This window comes from Podarcis tiliguerta, assembly GCF_965153285.1.
Source record: "Podarcis tiliguerta genome assembly, chromosome: 4".
In the NCBI taxonomy this organism is placed as follows: Eukaryota; Metazoa; Chordata; class Lepidosauria; order Squamata; family Lacertidae; genus Podarcis; species Podarcis tiliguerta.
Window position 1 is genome coordinate 68,640,756 of NC_139537.1, and position 22,068 is coordinate 68,662,823.

General features: G+C 40.8%; 1 protein-coding gene across 2 annotated transcripts in view; it reads left to right on the plus strand.

Annotated features, from left to right (window-relative positions):
- Positions 1 to 22,068, plus strand: part of ZBED1 (zinc finger BED-type containing 1) — a 124,032-nt gene that overhangs the window by 88,252 nt on the left and 13,712 nt on the right. For both annotated transcript variants that reach the window (XM_083437804.1, XM_083437805.1), the window contains 2 exons: positions 5,765 to 5,866; positions 14,225 to 14,432. In XM_083437804.1, coding sequence (XP_083293930.1) covers positions 5,765 to 5,866; positions 14,225 to 14,432 — 310 coding nt within the window. The remainder of the gene's footprint in view (positions 1 to 5,764; positions 5,867 to 14,224; positions 14,433 to 22,068) is intronic.

The window sequence follows — 22,068 nt, forward strand, 5'->3', positions numbered from 1 at the left end:
AGGTAAATCGCTAGATAGTCTGTCTATCTTTCTATCAGATATATGTCCAAGCTCTCCTGGACTCAGCTAGATTGGTAAAGAAAAAGCAATTTATATGTGTTGACATGTGCAATACTGTATAACATTGTGCCACCCGATGGAGCTGTGGAGTCCTGTTTTTCTCTACCTGTTTAAATGAAACACTTCTTTGATGTGTCTAGATACAGCCCCTCTTTTGTTGTAGATCAACAAGGGTTTGTTGGCTCCCAGTGGCAACAATAAATATACTACAGTCCTATGCGTATGCAACTGATTCATCAATGTCACATCTTTGAGCCTCAGTGCTCCTCAGCTGTTAAATGATGATTTTGTGCACTAGAGTACTGAGACAACTTGGAGTTCATTAGAATTGTTAGTGTAATTTTTATATATATATAAAAAAGAAAGATATATCCCACTATGGCTGGCCAGTTTTAGAGTTTTGTGTTAGAATCCCTGTAGTATCACAGTTATCCTTCAAAATTTGCATTGCTCCACATTTTGTGATGTAGCTTTCCAGCCAAAATATGTGGGAAAACAATGTATATTAGTGGAAATAGTGTAAAAGTGGAACAATCATGTACAAAAACGTGTATTAGGACAAATATGCATGAAAGTGTATGTGAATTTTCATGGGGTTTTTTTGGTAATGAACTGACACTGTAATGGAGTGAATTCAAGATTGCAAAAATGAGAAATTGATGGTTATATGCAGAATAGCACTATGGGGCACATCTTATCAGTGCAATGATTTCTCTTAGGGCATTGAGACAGCCCCCCCCCCCAAAAAAAACTATTCCGGGGCTTATTCCAACCATCTGGAATAGATTTGGGGATGGAGGAGGCATGCACAGAGTGAGGAGAAGGCGAATCTCCCTTTCACAAGTGGAAATTATTATGCTTATGCAATAATTTAGCCAAATACCACCCTGTGAAACCAAAATTATCATGTTAATGTGTTCCTATACTCCAGTGGAGTTACCTTGTCCTCTCATCTCTAGTATAGGCACCAAAGGTCTTTCATTGGCAGATGGCTGTGTGTGTTAGCTCTGTTGTTGGATATTACCAACATATTGCACAATGCAGTTCCATAAGCACTGTGACTAATCTATCAACAAAAAAGACACTTGATAATCATTTGCTGAATCCTGACACATTCCTCACCCACATAACTTATTTGCAACCTTACAAACTTTGCAATAAGAATATGCATACTAAAATAGAATCGCGATTACTGAGCAGTTCTCTAAACAGTCTATTTGCTCTTTTGCATTTCCTGTCTACAACAGTTGCTTAGTAAATGTGATGGGATTAAGAATCTCTTTGAGGATTGCATTGCAATAATGTGGTGCTTTACTAACAACTAGTTTGAAGGCGGTGATCTATTTATTAGGTGAGAACCCATGATCTAAGGTGGAAGAAGTTGAATGGCTGAAACAGTGAAGGTTAACAGATTGTACCATTTGGTTTCTTTTACAGTTTTTCAATGAAATATTTTCACAAAGTAATTTAAACTATATGTGAGGTAGAAAGTCAATGTAACCTAAAAATTGAACTGATTCCTCCCCTCAAGACTAGCCTCTCTTTTTCCCCTTTTCCTTTTCTACATAAAGCTGCTCTTCAATCCCAGCTGGTATTTAATATTATCATGTGTTTGACATGGATTAGCATATGCAAGTAGACGTGGGTGTTTTTGGTGGCAAACCCAATTTATTCCTTTTCCTTTTGAAACAGAAAGCTTTCAAATAAAACTGGAAAATCTTGTTTTGTAATAGCTTGACAAGTAATCTCCTTAAAAGTTTGACATGGCCACCAAATTCAGAAATAAATAGGGTGATAAACATGCAGAAAATTATGGCTGTTGTTGACATGGCGGCTTTCGCTACAGCTGCAAAGTTATTTGACAAATGGGTCTTGTTTAAACATTAGCACTTGGGTACGGAAGCAACACCATGCTGACCAGGTCTCAGGTCTTATAAATTTGGCTGCTGAGCCAAATATAAGAAAGCTGAGGACCTCGGCATTCACTGTATTTTTGGGATGGTAATTCTTGTGCACTATCCCTTCTCCTTTTAAAAATCTTTGCTTTCCGAAAGAAAGACATCACTTGTATTTCCTGAGCTGTTTTCTGCTTTTACCTTGCAGTTCCTTCCCTGGGAAATGCACATTAAGTATCAAAATGGCCCCATGAAACGGGAAGGGAGATTGGATGATTTTCACATGGCAGGGAATTTTATTTTATTTTTTAAAAGCTGGCAGAAGGTTTTCTTTGTATTTTGAAACCTCAAAAAAGAGAGTCATGGAGGTTGGATATTGTGCTTCAGTAGAATGCTGAATCCCGCAAATAGGGAGGTGATGCACAGTAGGACAAAACTGGTTAGAAGTTGCAGGACCATGGACAGCTCCCAATGAGTTGCTGTGATGAAGGTTGGGAACACGCTGAAGCCTTTGAGGTCTCCATCACCTGACCGCTTCTTATAGGCTCTATCCCTTGTGAAGAACTTCAGAGCCTTAAGAGGGCAATCCCTCTGGCCTGAAGATAGTCACTTGGCCTCCATTCCATAGCCTTCCTCATGGGACCACCTTTGTCCCAAGCCATGCTGCAAGCAGCAGCATATCTGGATTCTTCCCACCATTGTATATTTCATTGTTGCAAAGGAAAGGATGGTGCCTCAAAATGGTGGTAAGGATTCAGCCTTTTTAAAATCATTATACTGAGCTTAGTATGCCAGGAATAGCAGCAGTATATTCAGGGGAGAATATATATTTAAAATACATTTCTTCTAAATCACTAAAAACCCAAATGCCTTTCAGAAAAAAAGCCATTGTCAAGGGTAATCATCAGGAACCAGGTTCACCTATCAAGTGAAATGTTGAATTGATCAGAGAACCTTATTTTCACTTAAGTGCTTCTGCAGAATGATGTCTTCAACCAAAACATAGGCGCCTTTTTTAAAAAAAGTACAGTACTTTATAATAACTGTATTTGAAAAAGATTGATTTATTAGTACAGTTTTCTGGCTGTGCCTCTTCTTTTACTTCTCTTAGTTTTTTAGGTTTTTACGCTTCCCCTCCCTTTTTTCTTCATTTGGTTGTTGTCAATAACAAGAAAAATTCCCTGTGGCACTGTTCTGCGGGTAAGGATCTGGCAGCCTTATTCAGAAACCTATTCCATTCTGAACACTTTCTTGAGAACAAGTTGTACATAGATTTTGCCGCATCATACAAACTTTGAGAATCTAAACTCTTTGCTTCCCAGTTGTAACTGTGCAGCTTTTCTTGAGCATGTTACCTAGGTAGAATTACAAAAGCATATCAGCACAGAGGAAAGAAAAGCAGGTGCATTTGTTGTTGCCTGCTTTCATGTCTGAATAGAACTGATTTTCGAAAGAACAGAGGATAATTTGCCAGCATGTATTGCGAGAGTTTCCATATTTAGATTTTAATGTTATCAGCTCTTGTTTTTGAGTTTCTCTTTTTTTGGGAGGGGGATGGGAATCCAATTTGGAGCATAGTCAGAATTGCTATTACTAGGTATTTTGAAGACTAATGGGCAGCTTTATTGAAGCTGCTATGCATAAATTGGACGGAATGTTTATATGGTAAAAAGGTATGATTTGAATTTGTTCATATTCTGTGATTTCTCTTGTTTTCTTTGTCCAGAACTGCTACACATTCAAAAATCTTGTGATAGCTATTTGTATATTGATAAGGAAAAGAATAAGACACCGGCTACATTAGTAATGGCTAATTTAGATCTGATCCCATTTTTAACCGTCAGTTTTGAAGCCTGCTTACTCTGAAGTAAATCCCAAAGAGTTTACTTGGCATAACTAGCCATGGTTATGCATGATTAAGCATTTACCTGAGGGGAAGCTTTACAGAGCGTGATATCCACAAGGAAAACCTATGGGTTAACTTAATGTGAAGGTGGGACTTTAAATGGTATCTGGATTGTGTCCCAAAAGATTTATCTTTTGGTAAGCATATTTAGGATTGTGTGTCTAATTCCGACACACAATCTATTATAATTGTTATAATTATAGTCCCCCCATTAGCTCTGTACCTATTAATCCTACCCTCCCTCCAAGGGACTTGGACCTCTATGCATATCCCATGTTTATCCTTGTAGGTCAGGTTGGCTGGGAGGTGTTGGTTGGCCTATGTACAATATAATCAGAGGCGATGAGTTGCGATTTTCAAGACAGTAGTGTATGTCGGATACCAGAGTCTGCAAATGCAGAAAATAGGCAGCTCTATCTGTAACAAGTATCAGTGTGCTGAAGGCATTTCATACTCCATTATGCAGCAGTGTTTATTGCATGTTGATCTACAGCTGAACTCGAAACGTCATTTAAATCTCTCCAAGATAAAACATATAGGCCTACAATATTTATAAATGTTTTTACTTGCAACCACTTCCCATGTAAGTGTCTCTACTTATTTTTGTGCAGGTGTCTAAGAGAGGCTGGGTGAAAATATTTCCAAGCCCTCCTAAAGAAATAAAATAAAAGTCCAGTGTTTTCAGGCTACTTCTAATGGTGCATCCTGACTGGTACATTTCATGTCACTTCACATTTGTCCTTACTGTCCAGGAATTTTGGCTTTGAGATTCTCCCCTGACTATACAGTTGCTATTCCTGGAATCCTAAGCTCAGTATAAGGATTTTTCTTAGTAATGCTTAGTAATGCTGATCTTGGCTAATTGCAGTTATACATCTGTGAACATGAGGCCACTGAAATCAGGTTCCTAAGAAGGGGAGGCTAGGTTTGATATGGCATTGTAAATATGCATGTTTCTAGCATTGTTGTCAGATATCCCTTCTGCTGACATACTGTATTTTGCCATCTATAGGACGCCCCCGTGTATAAGACCCCCCCCAATTTTAGGGGACTCCATTTTAGGAAAATGAGATGGCCCAAAGTTGTTGAGCCTCTCCCCCCACGCAGCTGGGGGCAGGAAACACTTCCTAGATCATTTCTCGAGCGCAGTGGCATCGGGGGAATTTGTGCTCCCACCAGCCATTGTGCTCCGATGCCTCCAAGCGCGGCAAACAATCCAGGGAGCGCCCGCCGTGCGCAGCAGCATCAGGGGAAGTTGCGCTCAGGGAGCACAACCTCCCCCAATGCCACCGCTCGCAAGAAATGACCCAGGAAGCACCCGCAGTGCACAGCAGCATCGGGGGAAGTTGCGCTCCCACCAACAAGCTGGCCGACGGCACGCAGCTTCTCCCCCCCCCCCATGTAGCTGCGGGCAGGAAACACCCCCCCCCCCCGATCGCTCCCCGCTCACTGCAGCATCGGGTGAAGCCGCGCTCCCACCAATGAGCTGGCTGGCGGCGCACTGCTTCTCTCCCCCCCCCCTCCATGCCACTATCCATGTATTGGACAACCCCAGTTTTTTGACATGATTTTTGAGTCAAAAACCTCGTCCAATACACGGGAAAATACGGTAAATTAACAAAATGTCCTGGTGCAAAGTGAGCTATTGCATTTTTTCTTAAATGATCCACTAAATAAAAACCTTTTTTTAAAAAAGTCTGTCCAGATTCCTAAAACAAAAAGTGGAACACAAAGTAAAATATCAAAAATATGTTTCTCATGTTATATTGTTAGTAGATTGTGTGGAAACACTGCTGGTCTACAAATAACTTAAAGGTCAAGTTGCAGGCTCTCAAACCCAGTATGAATACTTTTGTTTTTCACTTAATTGATTTGGACATTGTTTTTCTTTTCCCTCTTCCAGTGGAGTTTTTATACTGTGATTTGGCTTCCATGAAGTCCATACATCAATTTGTTCAAGCATTTAAAGCAAAGAATTACCCACTTCATGTCCTGATCAATAATGGTAAGTTTTCTTAAAAGTTGCTTTTTGGATGAGTGCTCACCTATTGGGATCCATAGCATTGTTGTATATTTTACTCCCTTCGCTTAGCAAAAGAACTGTGTCAGTGGGCACAAAGTTCTTGAACCTGAGAATTTGTCCCCTGACTTCTAATCTAAAGGAATTGTTTGTGCAAGAACCTGATGTGCAACAGCAGTGGCAAAGGGCTGACTTGATATCAGGAATTGTTAGGAAGCATCCAGTTATCAAATTGTCTTTATAGTCTCTGGCAGTCTTTCTAACTTCATGTTTTAGACTACAGCTCTCACCAGCCTCAGCCAGCATGACCAATGCTCAGGGATTATGGGAGTTGCAGTCCAAAACATTAGTCCAAGCACACCATAAGCCAAGAGAACCACCATAACAATCAAGGGATGGAGCAACCATTCAGCATTTCTTGCCTACTGAGCATGCCCAGTCCTAACTGGGCTAGAACGTGGGGTTTGAGAAAAGGGATTCCCCTTAACACTTCTAGTACTACTGTAGACCTAGGGGTTCACCCAGATCTGCTGATAATTTCTTTTGGGGCATGAATGCTGCCATTTTGGCTATATATATATTAATAGTATTGTATTGGTATCTAGGAAGTTTTCACATTCTAGACTTCTTGTGGCAGAACAGTATCTGCTCCAGATTATACCCCAGGTGACAGGTGGCAGTAGAGAGAATGTTAATGGGAATAGCAAGGGACAGAAAATGCTCCCCAGGACAAAGAAATGGGCTTCCTAAGTTGATAGAAGCCGGGGTGAAAAAGTTATAAATAATTCATGTAAGCATCCAGGTAGCAGTAGGGGAACAGGAGAGCTTGAAGGAATGAGCTTCAGCTGGGCACATGGATTATTTTCTTCTTTTCGTTTGCCTACCAAACAATAGAGCCAATTCTGGCTGAGGAGGGAAGGAAAGAGGAGGATAAGTGACTGTCTGTCAAGTTTAAACCATGAAGCTCCCTTGGGAGAATTTAACAAAAGAAAAGAGAGGGTGAAGAATTGAAATAAGTTTTGATTCAGTCTGACTTTTATGTAGTTGGGTGTCTTGCTTGTTTTCTGGAAAAGGGAAAAGGAGGAAAGCCAAATGTTTCAAAGGCTTGTCAATGTTTCCACACCTCAAATAGTGTGAGTAATGAAATTCATATCCTATTGCCACCACTGAACATAAGTAAGTTGCCTTGTTGGTAGGAGATGAGATTCTGTGCCACATGAAAGTTATTCACTGGGCTTTTTTCTGATAGACTTGTTCAGCTGTGGCGGGATCTTTAACCAGAACCTAATCCTTCAGAAATCATGTAGCATTTCCTGTCTTTGGCATCAGTTTAAGATGCATTCCATTTTCATTTTGTACCACTGGTAGAGTAAGTCTAGGCCAGTCCTTTCTCTTCTATTAAATATGAGTTTTTAAAAACACCATAGACTTAATAACTAGTAGCATGTAACACTAAGCACTCCAGTTCTGATCTCTCTGGTTGACAAACTCCTTGCGAGTCGAACGTCTTGGCTCCTGAATGCTGCAAACCCAAAAGTGAGTGTTCCAGTTTGCGAATGTTCTTTTGGAACCCAAACATCCGGTGCAGCTTCTGTGGCTTCCGATTGGCTGCAGGAGCTTCCTTCAGCCAATTGGAAGCTGCGCCTTGGTTTCCAAATGTTTTGGAAGTTGAACAGACTTCCAGAACAGATTCTATTTGGTTTCTAAGGTACTACTGTATAAGAATAGCCTGCTGGATCAGGCCAATGGCCCATCTAGTCCAGCATCCTGTTTTCACAGATGATCAATTGTCACATTACAGACCACCTTTTTTAGGAGAAATATTCCCTTTTGTTTTATTTTAATAACTAAAATATGGTCATTATTTCAGCTAGATATTTTTTTTGGGGGGGGGGTTGATATGCTGTTAGTTAATTTGATAGAATGTTGATGAAAACCAGAATAATTTTAATCCCCAGAAGGACTAATTTGGGCAAAAACATACAGGCAAAAATAAATTACATACAGATTAATCCAATAATGGCTGAACTGGCAGCTGCAATTATCATGGCACGGGGGTGGGGTGGGGGTGTGGATCATGATTCATTAGCTTGGCTTCAGTGGGAAAAGCCTGCTCATGTGAATAAGCTCCTAGGCAATGATGTTCTCAACTTCTACTGAATTTCTTGTAAATGCCACACAAGACATGAATATTTGCAAGCATAATGGGTTGATTTAAGGGCAGAGATGTAGGTTCCTATATCTCCATGTCTGTTCCATTTAGTTTAACTGAGGACCTGAAGATTTCTTGAGCACACTTTAAATTAATGTTCTCACGACAAAATATGTCAGGCAAAAATGTGCAGTTTCACAGAAAGGTCAAGTCTTCCCCTTTTAGGCTTTCATTTTGCTTCACAGGCACTATTCTTCACAATGCACAATGTTCATGTGCACTGGTTACATTTTCAAAGCAAATGTGTAAAAAAAGTGCATAATAAATTGTTAATTTAGGTTAAAAAACAACAACTTGGTTTTTTATTTCACCATGAATGGCAGGAGAAAATGTATTTTATTTCTCCTTGATTTAATAAGTAAATTAGCACAAGTACTGCTCCTAAGCTCAGCTGCCATTACCGCCATTAAGGTACCAAAGGAGACAACATGGTGATTTAATAGTGCCAAAAGAAAAAGAGCTGCAGACTGCATGAGAAATGTATGCATACTGTGAGCCCTTTTATTTATTTTTTGAAACTCCAGACTCCCTTTTTTCTTATTTAATGCAAGGTATTGTACAAAACAAATATTAAAATGTAGCTGAATGGAAAATAGCAATATATAAACTTTTTTTTAAAAGGGTGAATAGGCAAGCAAAGTAGTCTGTTGCCAAAGGTCTTGCTGCTAAAAGCATGGAAAAGGACAACATTCCTCCTCCGTTGCCCCGGTTAGGAAATCCTTGTGTGGGGCTAAAAATCAAAACAAATCAATACTACTCTGCTGAGAGATGTTAAGTGCATTCCCCCAAGATTCTCAGCATTTTACTCTGCCAGACTTTTCAAGGACATAACTCTGCTTCTGTTTTTCACTTTGCAATTTTCTGGTGTATGTACATATAAATTCCATATTTGTATCTGTGGAGGGTGTTATGACTTCACATGCTGGGCTACCTTTCCAACCATTTCAGGTTGAGTTGAATGGTCTGAAGGGTGGTTGTAAATGCATTAGACTGATTGTACTTGCAATCCTCTCTGCGGTCATGAACCCTGCACCATCTCCATAGGTGCAAATTAAGAACACCTGATATCCCATGGTATGTGGGGGAACCTTGCTAGATGGCAGGCCATGACTCTTGCACAACATTTGCATTAAAATTGTGAGAACTCTTTGGCTATCAACATTCCCCCCCCCCATCAGATCTGGCAGATGCTCAGCATTTTAAAATGTTGGGCTTCATACTGTTGCTGTCGGGTTGCTAATAAAATGCAGAAACAGCCGTTTTGTGTGTTACAAGTAGGGATGGGGGAGGATTTCAGTTTGGAGCAAACTTTTTGGTTAGTATCTGACATACCATGCTCAGATCTGAACATAGTCATGTGGGTTAGATTGCACACCTATGAACATTTCCAAGTATGGCCTCTTCCAGTTTACAGTTTTAGGGGTGTAGCCCCCCCAGGCATTTTGAGGGCTTCAATTTATTTCTCACCTAATGAAAAACATATCTAGGTGACTTACATGCACAATTTATAGTGCAATCTTAAATGGAACTAGGAGGGGTGAGTGCAAAATGGTGGATTGTCCACCATCTCTAAAGCTTTACCGACTTATATGCCTGCACAGGCAGGAGGTGCTATAAGGACATCCTACCCCCTACCCCCTGTGCATGGATTTTCCCCCTAGTTCTTTAGTTCTCTCACCCCACCCCCCTTGATTCCAATTGGAGATAATTAGTTGTGCCATCTCCAGTCTGAGGGTGTGTCATGGGGGTGTGACGCCCAGCGTGGTGGGGGGATTTGCGGCGTGTGTTGGGGGGGAAACGCGATGTTACCCCCCTCCCCAATGGTGCCTGTGGTGGTGCGCTTCCCCCACCCTCCTGTTCCTCCACCAGTGGATCCTGGAGCCCCTTGGATGAATGTAAGGGCCTTGGATCCAGTATGTTTGAAGCCTGCTCTGTCCTGTCCCTAGAACACTCTGTTTTGGGGCTTAATATGGGCCACTGCTGACAAAAGAACCACTAACTGTAGCCCTACACTCACAAATGTTATCCATTTAGAGGAAGCTTCCATTACAGATGCACAGTTTGTAGAAGGCAGAAAGTCTCCTCTTCTCTTTCCTAATCCCCTCAAACTAGAGGATTTGGGGGTTAGGATTGCTGTTGTTTTGTGTTAATTTCTATTATTAAACTTGAAAATTCAGAAGAGATATTGTCTTTGGGCCCTTCCTTTACCATCTAGTTGTCTAGTTGTGCTGCAAACTTCTGTCTGAGAAATATATTTACTTGTTGTCATGATGATATATGATTGCTTTGAATGAGAAATTGCTGCTCATAATCCATCTCTCTTCCTCTTCCACCCACCCACAAATATCTACAATTAGGCCTATCAGCTAATTTATGTTAATGGCAATTGTTGTAAAACATTTTTTTAAAACCCACAGATCTTGGAAATGAATTTTTCCTCTCCAGAAATTAAGCTTTGTTTGCTTTGTCCCCAAATCAGGCTTTATTGTTCGAGTGACTGGATACATAAATTCGTTTAATTAAAGTCATGGACACATACACAATGTAAACCCTAGAAAGTTTGTTGGCATCAGCTTGTATTGGATTGAATATTTTTATCCAAGATTTAGCTACTAATTAAGGAAGTTACTATTTTCAGTGCAAATATGAACTTCATAGCAGGATTTCCTTAGACTTTTTGGTCACTATATTCTTAGTTGTATTATTCAGTAACTTTCACCCTCTTCTAGAAATCAAGGACTAACGTTTGACAGGATCTAGTCCACGTTTTATGGTTCACCAGGGTGGATAATATTTATACTATTATTTGTTTGTTGTTTTATCTGAAGTATTTTAAGGCTGCCTTTCAGAGCAACCTCTCTCAAAGTGGCTTACATAAAAGCTTACAATTAGGGAACAATTTTAGTTTACATACTTCCATGTATCAAAATGCATAGAGCGATCTTGCAACCAGTCTGATCTTTTCTTGTTGCATTTCCAAGCAAAACCTCAACTGTATCACATACATCAGTTTTTATTTAACAAAGAAAGTAGGTGGTTTTGCACACTTCCATTATTTCTCTTTTCATTTGCCTCCCCCCCTTGGTATAGATTGTTTCCAACTGAAGCTTTCCAATGTTCCATGCACTTAAATGCTCTCTCTCTCTCCGGTGTGGATTTCCTCATATATCATAAGATTTCCCTTTCTGTGTTTACTTTCCTGGGAGCAATCCCCATTAAAAACAGTGGGATATAACAGAGTAAACATGCATAGGAATGGGCTATTAATCTGTGGATTTGCTAATCTCTTAACCCAGGGCAAATCTGGGGGTGGTAATACATGAACACACAGAATCCCCCTCCTTTGAAAATGTAATTTGCATTGGAAGAAAGAAAGAAAAACCGTTGACCCTATTGCAAAAACACACTTAACATTAGTTTGGCCTTAAGTGTGGTGAGGAGGTATCTGTGAATAAGGCCAAGTAGGGACAATTTATCAGAGATAAGGGGCAGACTTTTCCAGTTTGTTTAAGATTTTGAACTCTAGAATGTTGCTTTCCAAACATTTTTTCCCTCAGTACCTGGAACATTCTCCTTTCTGCTGTTGGAGCTCTATTATTTTTCTTGTCACCCTTTCCTGCTTCTGTAAGACAGCACACATCACCCGTGTATCTGAGCTAAACCATAGGGTGGTTTGAGTGTGAGTTTAATGGCCTAGTTCATACAAAACCCAAAGCCAAACCATGGCTAAGTGTGACCACAATAGTGTGCAGGAAAAAACCGTGGTAACTACAGCTTGTGAGACAAATCACAAGCATCTGGTTCACATGTAACACTAAGCCAAACCATGGGTTAGCTTCGGCTAGTGTGATAGAATCAGAAGCAGAAAATCACCAAAGTGACTGTAATTTTCCTGTAAGGGTTTGGCTTTACATTACATTTCATTGGGTCTCAGTGAAATCTTGGTTTACTGCAGTTAATTTTTTCCTGTGTTTGACCTGGCCGAGCCATTCCTGCCTCCTTCCCAAAAGACATCTTCATTCAGAGCTAATTCAAGTACATAATTCAGACTGGATCTTGCTGAATGTCAGCGTTAATGTGCAATTATATGGATTGCCTCAGAATCTTGATATCTACTTGCATGTACACTAATAGGAGATCAGACATTGCTAAACAAAATATGCATTGGCACACACTGCACAGATTATTCATAAATGCACTTGCTGCTGCTTTGCTTTTTCTATTGATGTCTGTTTAATCAAAGGCTTTTGAAACCAAGCTCGCTAAACTAAATTAGTAAATTGCATATAGATGACAGTCCTATCAAAACAGAGAGGGTTGGGTTTTTTTAATAATAAAAAAGTGTCACTAACATTCTGTCTGCTGCCAATCCTTGTTCCTGAACTTTCTGCTATGTGCTATCAAACGCTAGGGAACATTAGGAATCCAAAGGCAATTAGCAGTGAAATCTATTCAAAAAGTAGCTGATTTGTAAGAGCTCTCTTATGAAAAGTTTAGCAAAAGAATTTTTAGAGTGGGCAAAAGATGAAAGTGCACCATGTTCTTGGCAACAAATAGTTTCAGAGTTATTGGCAGTAGAAAAATAGAACAGCTTTTGTTGCTCAAGTTCACCCCTTTAGGACCCATGAGTAAAGCTGAGGACATGTTTGGATGCTAGAAAATCAATAGTCTACAACTTTTAGTGCCTGGTGAATGTTGTGTAGTTAATAATTTAAAAAGGGGAAGTTGTTCTTCCAAGGCTTTTCCTTTTATCTGAAAGCAGGTCTCTGTGTATGTATGTTTGCTTTATTTCCTTCATTTCCTTCTACTTCTCAACAGGATTAAAATAGTACAAACATACATTTCAGGAAATATTTTTTGGGGGAAGCAGTTGTATCTCTTTGGAGACTAAAGACTATTGGAGATGGCAAGAAAAATATACAAATAGTGATTTATTTGGGTGGGGGTGGGGGTGGGGGTGTCGGAGAACATGATGAATGTGTCCACAGAATAAAGTCAGAGAGAAACAATAGCCAAAGTTATTGTGCCAAGAGGACAGAATGAACTAAGTGTGCAAAATCTATACAGTAGAGGCAAAGCAGGCTTTCCCTCCTCTAGGAATCTTTGAGCTGAGCTAGCTCAGGGCCAGTTCCCAAGGCAGAAATGAGGTGGGACAAGGTCTTTCTTCATTGTGCAATGCAAAAACAATTCAGTAGTGAGAAAGCAATCAAGCGACTACTTTGGTACTCGCTCAGTACATCTGCTTTTCCTGGGCTTTGTTTTTGGTCATGTGAATGAACTGTCCCTGAAGGTGGTGAGTCCAAGGTGGAAGAAAGCAGGGCATGATGGCACTTGCATGATGGCACTTCTTCATTTCATCTTCTTGTGGAAATGGAGTTGCTTGGAATTCCACTATTTTTTGTGAAGGAACTCATTTTTTTTGCAGGTACTAGGAAGTTTATATATATAAACACACACACACACACACAAAATTGATGAAGTCAAGTAGTTTTTTTTAAAAAAAACATTAAATTTATATACCACCCTTTGTGTAGTGGTGTTAAATATCTCATGTTTATGAATAAGTAGTTTGTTAAGGGTGTTGGGAATTGTAGTTTTGTGACTGGCAAGCTACAGTCTCCATGTTTCTTTGAGGGGAATTATGTGCTTTCAAGGGGACGCGGGTGGTGCTGTGGATAAAACCTCAGCGCCTAGGACTTGCCGATCGTATGGTCGGCGGTTCGAATCCCTGCAGCGGGGTGCACTCCCGTCGTTCGGTCCCAGCGCCTGCCAACCTAGCAGTTCGAAAGCACCCCCAGGTGCAAGTAGATAAATAGGGACTGCTTACCAGCGGGAAGGTAAACGGCGTTCCGTGTGCTGCGCTGGCTCGCCAGATGCAGCTTGTCACGCTGGCCACGTGACCCGGAAGTGTCTGCGGACAGTGCTGGCTCCCGGCCTATAGAGTGAGATGTGCGCACAACCCTAGAGTCTGGCAAGACTGGCCTGTACGGGCAGGGGTACCTTTACCTTTACCTATGTGCTTTCAAATGTACGATGTGTAGCAGCCTATATAGTGGTCCATTCACCACAAGCCGGCTCCTGTATACCACAAACTTCACCTGCACTCTTTCTTTTCTTTTTAAACTTTACAGCTGCAGTGATGCTGGTGCCTGAAAGGAAAACAGAGGATGGGTTTGAGGAACACTTTGGTATTAACTACATGGGACACTTCTTGTTGACTAACCTTCTCTTGGAAACACTGAAGCAATCAGGAACCCACAGCCACAATGCTCGAATTGTCACTCTCTCATCAGCTACCCATTACGTAGCAGAATTACGTCTTAACGATCTGCAAAGCAGGTATATTGAAATAAAATGAAAAACTTCACTGTACCTCAAGTTTACAAAAAATTGAAACCAGAATTCCAGAATTTAGCTCGTTTGCCTTGTATATCCAGACTTATTTATTTCATATTTGTATCCCATTCCCTCCCTACAAGGAGTTTTGGGGAAATTCAGGACTGGATAACTATGAAAAGCCTCTTGCCTTTATGAGCATGAATTTTGGTTCTGCACATCAAAGAATTTGCTCCCAGTACCAGCCTATTCTTCCTTCTAACACCTCCCCCCTTGGAATGCACATACGAGGGCTGCAGTATTTAGTTGGGTGAAACATTGTCCTTCTTAATCAGTAATCAGATTTTTTTTTAAATGAAAAAAAGATTCAAAAAATTATTTTTAAGAGAAACACTTATGAAGACTCCAGATGGCAACCACCATCTTAAGGGCCATTCTGTTTTGTGTGTGTGCAGGGGGTAATACCTCTACAAAGGTGTTGGCTGGGTTCTTCACCTTTCAGGGATGCTGTGGTTGCACCCATGATGAATAAGGGGTTGAGGTCCAAAGTCCCTTCCAGCCCCATGATTCCATAAATTCATCCTCTAAAACACACACAAACTGACTTTTTCTTTAGGACAAGTTTTCTTATATGCAAATTAATTCAAATTTAGTTGGTTTGATTTATTGATTACACAAATCAACATTTCTCTAATTGTGTGTCATGCTGAGGACCATCATTTCCTGCTGGGGAGCATGGGATTTGCAAAGTCCTCCACCTCCAAATTCATTAAGCCATGCAGAAGAAGAAACTACAATTTCCTGCTCCTCAGTATTTCCCAGATTCTCTGTTGCCCAAGATGCTACCCTTGCGCAGTTTTCAGATGACAGCAAAGGCAAGTAGGGAGGAAAACATTGTAGAAGGGCCACAACTCAGTGGCTAGCATCTGCTTTGCATGCAGAAGGTCTCAGGTTCAATTCCTGGCATCTCCAGGAATATTCCCTGCCAGAAATCCTGGACAGCTGCTACCAGTCAGTAGACAATTCTGAGCAAGAGGCTCCTGGCTGTTTGGATTCCCAACCTACACAGAGTCTAGCACTTCTCCACTGACTGTCAGTTTCTCTCATCAGTTTTGCTCTCCAATTGGCAATATTCCCCTTCAATACTCTTGCCAGTTGGCAGTCGTTCTGGCAAGTGTTGGATATCATTTATTCTATTTAAATGTTGCCAGATTTCTGTTCATCCACCTGCCTGCTCTTTAACCCTTTTCATTGGGTTAATCTGTTCTTCCTTTGCTCTGTTTTAGGAGAATCATGGAGGGGGAATTTATAGGTCTCTAATCCCAGCCCCTGCTTATTATGCAGGAAATGTGGAGCTTAGAGCTGTGCCATATAACCTATTGCCAAGCCATTTTTCTACCCAGCCATTCCTTTTGCATTGCTAGAACTGTGTTGTCTTCTTTGCTGGCATGGTGTGACTTTGGAGACTGATACTAGTTGCTAAATTCAACATCCTCAAAACAACAACAAACCTCTGGTTACGTGAAACGTATTCAATAAACACACAAGACGTAACTGGCTTGGTCCACATAACTCTACTCTGTAAAAGTTGCTGCTTACAGCAGCTACTACTATGCTATAAGATCTTGTGATATCATATATGAGTTTGTACCACTGATGAGGCCCAGGATGGCAAAACAAGGCTAATATTCCAGAAATCCTTGTCTTAGATTCTGTGGAACTGTAACAACCTTTCGTGTGGATTGTTGGACTCTATGAACAGACAGGTGGAATAGACACACATACAGGAACCTTACGCATAAACTGATTAGAGAATGAACTGATCCACTGTGTCTTCTACTTTTTTTGTTGAACTTTATGAGCTACTTCTGTTAAAATCTACAATTTAATACAATGAATAGTATACTTTAGTTATTCAAACGTACAGTCGGTTACATCTTGTGTGTTTATTGAAATTCAACATCCTGACAAACTTGGATGGATTAAAGGAACTAATAAGTCATGTCGGGGTAATGTCTTTTTAGGTGTAAGAATGGAATGCATATGTTGTCGTCTTCTCTTCCATGGCAGCCTGATGGAACAGCCTCTGTGTTTCTAATGTAACCCAAGGTAGATTATGAAAGTCACAGTGTATGAACCTAGGTATATTGTGGGATGCAGAGAGTGGCCTACAGGGTGGACTATCTGAATATATCTGAGTACCTGTATGAAATCATTTCAGCTGAAAAGTGCACAGTGAGTGTGTAGGGTTCAACCAGGCAGAGGGCCTTCTCGGTAGTGGCACCCTCCCTGTGGAACACCCTCCGTCCAGATGTCAAGGAGATAAAGAACTCTGCAACTTTTAGAAGACATCTGTATTGGGAAGTTTTTAATATTTGATGCTTTATTATGTTTTATATATTCTGTAAGCCGCCCAGAGTGGCTGGGGAAGCCCAGCCAGATGGGCAGGGTATAAATAATAAAATCACCACCATCAGCTAAACTTTGGTTTTGTATAGCACATCCTTGCATTGTGAGAACTCAGTCTGTTTCACAAGCCTATTGCATGTGAGCTACACATTACCAAGGCCACATCCTCCTTACTGATCTGTATTTGCATACTTCATCAGAAGGTGCTTTTTAAGAAGTACAATTCCAAAGCTCACTTGGATATATGGAGCAGGTTTTTTTCCCCTGGCTTGCTTACACACAGTGTGAGTGAGAGAAGCATAGGCTTAATTTAGGGGTGCCATTTTGAGAGGGTGGAAGGGTAGTGAACTCCCTCTTCCCCTGGTATTTCAGGACTCGTGAGTATTCCTTTGGGTCACTTATAGCTTTGGTTACTTAGAAGTATTTATTTTTATACTGCCGTTTGACCCTGAGATGGCTTCCAAGGAGGCTCATTTCTCTCCCCCCTGCTTAAAAATCTTGGGAACTGTAGTTTATCCCCACACACAGAGTTTCCAATACCTTCAACAAACTACAGTTTCCAGGATTCTCTGGGGGATTCTTTAACTGTATGCTGGGTATGCAGCCACGGTTTGCAAAACGAAGCACCAACTTTTAAAATAATCAAAGAGCAGTGTTAAAGCTTTTACATCAAAAGCCATTTCAAGACAGGTGGAACAAGAATTGTTTTCGTCTTTCCTATTCACCTGAAGGTCTTCAGGAATACCAGGCTGCTGCCCCAGGAAAAAACCCACCCTGTCCTGCATTCCCACAAACGCATTTCTTTTGTTTTGGTGGTGGGACATCTGACAGGGTCTCGGAAGATAACAAAAAGTAAACACAACAAATACCTTTAAGATTCTTAACTTCTTAGCAATTTAATCTTGGATATATCTCAAGAACAGGTTTCTGTACAGTGCTGTGACTCATCTTCCCCCATTCCCTTTGCAACACATACTACTGAAACCTGTAATGGTGCTCCGGTTTCCTCCTTAAGAGTTTTGGCTTAGCAAATTTCTTAAATGACATTTCAACAAAAGTCTCGTTTTAGCATGCAGTGTTTTGATAGCCTTTCTTCTGTGTTCTCCTCTGAAATTGCGGGGCCAGGAGAGAGCATAATGTAGGTATAATCATGCCAGCTAGAATTTCTCCTGAATGGGCAGCTGTCTTTTCCTGCCTGTTACAAAAGTCTTATCATTTTACTTCAAGAGAGGAACTTTAATTTGCACTCCGGGCCTCCATATCTTGGAAATATCCCCCTCTTTTGTGGGGAAAACAGAAAGCAGCAGCATCTCCTTAAGATCCTCATTATAAAGCCCTTGGAGAGCAGTTGGACCAAACAGGAGGCCCACATTTTGTTAGTGAAATATTGTATGAAAAGTGGTTTCAACAGCTCTTTCCTTATATGTTGACTGTAAAATAGAGCATTGCACCTGCATTTGCTTATAGAGCTCCTTAGTGACTTAAGTAAACACAATAAGGTATTTTAAGAGTAGCCATTACATTACTAAATATTAATCTAACTCACTTGTTTTCCTGTCTTCCACTGCTCGTGATTACCATTGTTACAAGTGAAATTGCCTTTAGACAAATGGCTGTAATGATTCCAGCCCACATATGCAACAGAAGGCTAGGCAGTAATTTCATCCCGAACTTACCTTTTTGCCTGAATATTTATTGCGGTGCTGTCAGTATAACAGCATGATAGATTAGGAGGTTTTGCATTAAAATGATTCTTAAGTAAAGTAGACATCAATATGTTGAACGAGCCCCTGCAGGACCTTTTTAAAGCTTCTGAAGCTTTCTTTGTTTCTTGGATACTTCATTTCAGAAGTTTTAGATCTTTGGAAAATTCAAATAGTGAATACTATAAGCCTGTTTGTTCTATGGAATTCATTCCTGTCAATGTCCATTTAAACATTATGTGTGTTTACAGTTATGATAACCTCCATTTGTTTTCCAGTCAATAACTGTGAGTTGCATTCATCGACTGTTACTGGCGGTGATGTGGGTTTTCCATAGGATTTTGAAATGCAACAATGTTCCCTTGAAGTTTGGGGTAATTAGCATTGGGCAATTTTCACTGGAGAATTTTCAGGTTTTGAGAGTTATCCAATTTAGTTTGCTTATTTTACTCGTATTTAGTAAGCAAAGCTAAAATTGTTGAAACTGCTAGGCTTGCCCAGTAATATATTTGCAGATTAACTTATTTTTCCATGTAAAAATTAGAACACTGGGAATTTTTCTGCCCTACGTCATTTATTACTGATCTTGAGTATTGGACCCTAGTTCTTCTCAGTCAGGTCCACTTTAAGTTATCAGGTAAAATAAGCACAGATACCACACACTGGCTAACATAAGCAATACATTTTGTATGGTATTTTCTAGGCAAGATTTGCCTAAAAACTCTTTTGATGGAAATACTGTTGTGGTTTGATTTTTCAGATTGTTTGATTTCCTTTATTTTGCTTGCTCTGGGATGTGTTTCCATGAGGAGAAGGTTGCAAACCACATCAATTTGGGTGACATGCTGATTCAAACCATGGCCTAGCTCACAACAGTGAAACAGACAGGACCACAGGAGGAGCATCGTGGTTACAACATCCTTTCCAGAAGCCCACACACTTCCTTATTTGCACAAAGCCATGATTTGTGCACCATTTCTCTGACTGTGTTTTGTGGAACCCTGGGGTTCTGCGAAGCAGTGCAAGGGGTTCTGCAATTTTTTAAAAATGTAATGGTGGAGAAGCATGCGCAGTGTGTGATTTCCACTGAGTTGCAGCCGTTGAGATTAAATGCCCTTCCTCTTCTTCCCTTCCTTTCCAAGAGCTAAATCAGTAGTGCCCAGTGTGGGCAGGGCAGTGTTGATTACCTGGCTTCCCAACCCTGTGCTTTGTTGTTCGTTACTGAAAGGGTGTGATTGTGTGAGGCAGCAGGGAACTTACTTTTGCCATTGCCTTATCCTTCCTTCCCTTCGTAGCTAGCAGTAACACACTGCATTGGGAAGCCCGGTAAGCAACACCCTGCCCACACCATACCACTACTGGGTTAAATTGGCTGTTGAATCACTTGTCATGGGAATTCTTTGTCCCCCTCTTAGTGCCTTCCATTGAGCTGCAGCCTGCAAGCAAGGGTTCAAAATGCTACTCCTTTTAACACTGACAGACGCTAGGGAAGTATCTGGGCAGCCGTTTCTACATACCAAGGGTTAAAGGCATTCTGTGTTGGGAATGAAGGCTCTTTATGAGGCAAAAAAATAGTTGTCCAAGTTACCTATATCCTTGTCATTCTCAGAGCACCTGAGTCTTTTCGCTTTTCTCATTTCTGCCTTACTTCTAGTGTTAGCCAGGCTGTGTTTCCCTGATTGTTTAATTAGGTCCACAGTCTCGTCAACAGTGAGTTGATTTATGACCAATTTAGGGGCAGCTTGATGGTGAGAGAAGACAAAGAAGACAGACAGGAACAACCCCCCCCCAAAAAAAATTTAGAATGTGCCTTCCACACTGTTTCTTTAGTACCCTACTGTGATGCTCCTACCTGTACAGTTTGTTTGTATTGCATAAAGAGTTTAGGGGGGTCAAGGAGTTGTATGAACAGAAACTTTAAAAGTTTTACGATTTTAAAAGGATAAAAGCCATAAAAATAAATAAATCGAAGCATACAGATGTAGTCACCAGAAGGTTAAGATGGCGGTTGTGAGACTGATTAGCTCTTTGGGGTAATTTACAAGGCTGGCTTCATAACATTTTACAGTGTTGCCCGCTGGGGGTTATCAGAGCACGCAAACAACCTTGCTGTCAGCAGAAAACAGGAAAAGTGGCCAGCAGTCAGACCCCGTGTTACAGTTAAGACAGAGTTTAAAAAGAATTTTAAAAAGGAATCTGTGGAGCTCTGATAAACATGTCTTACCTCAGCACCATCTTGACTGAAAACCCTTTGTTACAACTCATGGTTTGTCTCTAACACTGACAGAGATAAGGACTTTTTTCTGGTGAGAGCCAAAGCCTAAAGGATGACAAGCAAAGCAACGGCTTCTCCCATCAGTGGCTATCAGCAGCAGAGTTTTTCAAAGTCTCAAGAGTTGATGCTTCTAAAAGTTGCAGCTCTGGCTGGCTCCTCCGATGTTCAACTCCATTCCCACTGTTTATATATATATTGCTGCAAGCATTCTGCTATATTTTTGTTTAAAGTGAAGGGTTCCAGCGCTAAAAAAAAAAAAAAAAGCTAGAGAAGCACTGTCTCAGTATTGTATGCAAACAAAGTCAGTATGCTTGGAGTCCTTTCTGTTGAGGGTTTAATTCCATAGAAGGATGCCTCTGAATACCAGTTGCTGGAAATCCCAGATGGGCTGAGTGCTGTGGTGCTGAAGTCCTGCTTGCCTGCTCCCCACAGGAATGTAGCTGGCCACTGTGAAAACAGGATGCTGGACAGACGAGCCACTGGCATGCTCCAGCAGACTATTCTTAAGGAGAAAAGATTCATGTTTGACTGTGTTCTTGCCCTACTTATCTGCTGCCGGTTAGAAATAAGTGTCTAGACAGCTTTAATAAACACTAGTTTTCTGGCTGCTCACCAACTGTTAGAGAAATCTTGGCAACATATATAGACGCTAATATCTCTAGACTTGTTGCCAGAGACATGTGCTGCCTGCCTTTCACCCTGTTGTATTGCATATTGTGTGTGTGTGTGTGTGTGTCTGTGTGTGTCTGTGTGTGTCTGTGTGTGTGTGTGTGTCAGCCATACATATATACACACACTCACGTGCATGTAAAGATCAAGATTCGGAGCATCCACTGTGTTTTAAGGAAAGAAGCAAAATAGCTAAAGGAGGATGATAAATGGAAAAGACGCCGCTTATGAGCATCTTTAGTATTTCAACCACAGTTTACAGATAGTTCTGCAGCAAAATGTGTGAAAAACTTACCTAAATCAGTAGAAAGTCGGCATCTATAGTTGCACACAGGACCTAATCCAGTTGTTGTAAATCTGCAGTTTCTTGTGAGCACTGGACTCAATGTAATCATGAAGCTCTATCCTGCCTGGAAGATCAGCCTTATTCAGGCATCCTTGAAAATTGGAAATTCCACCTCAGGGAGGGCACAGAGATTAGCATTCCAGCTCTAACCTGTCTACCATCCCCAATGCCTTCAAGCAAGAAGCCTGTTTCTACCCATTTAGGCTCTTCAACTTACAGATGGTGATGGGAATTGGG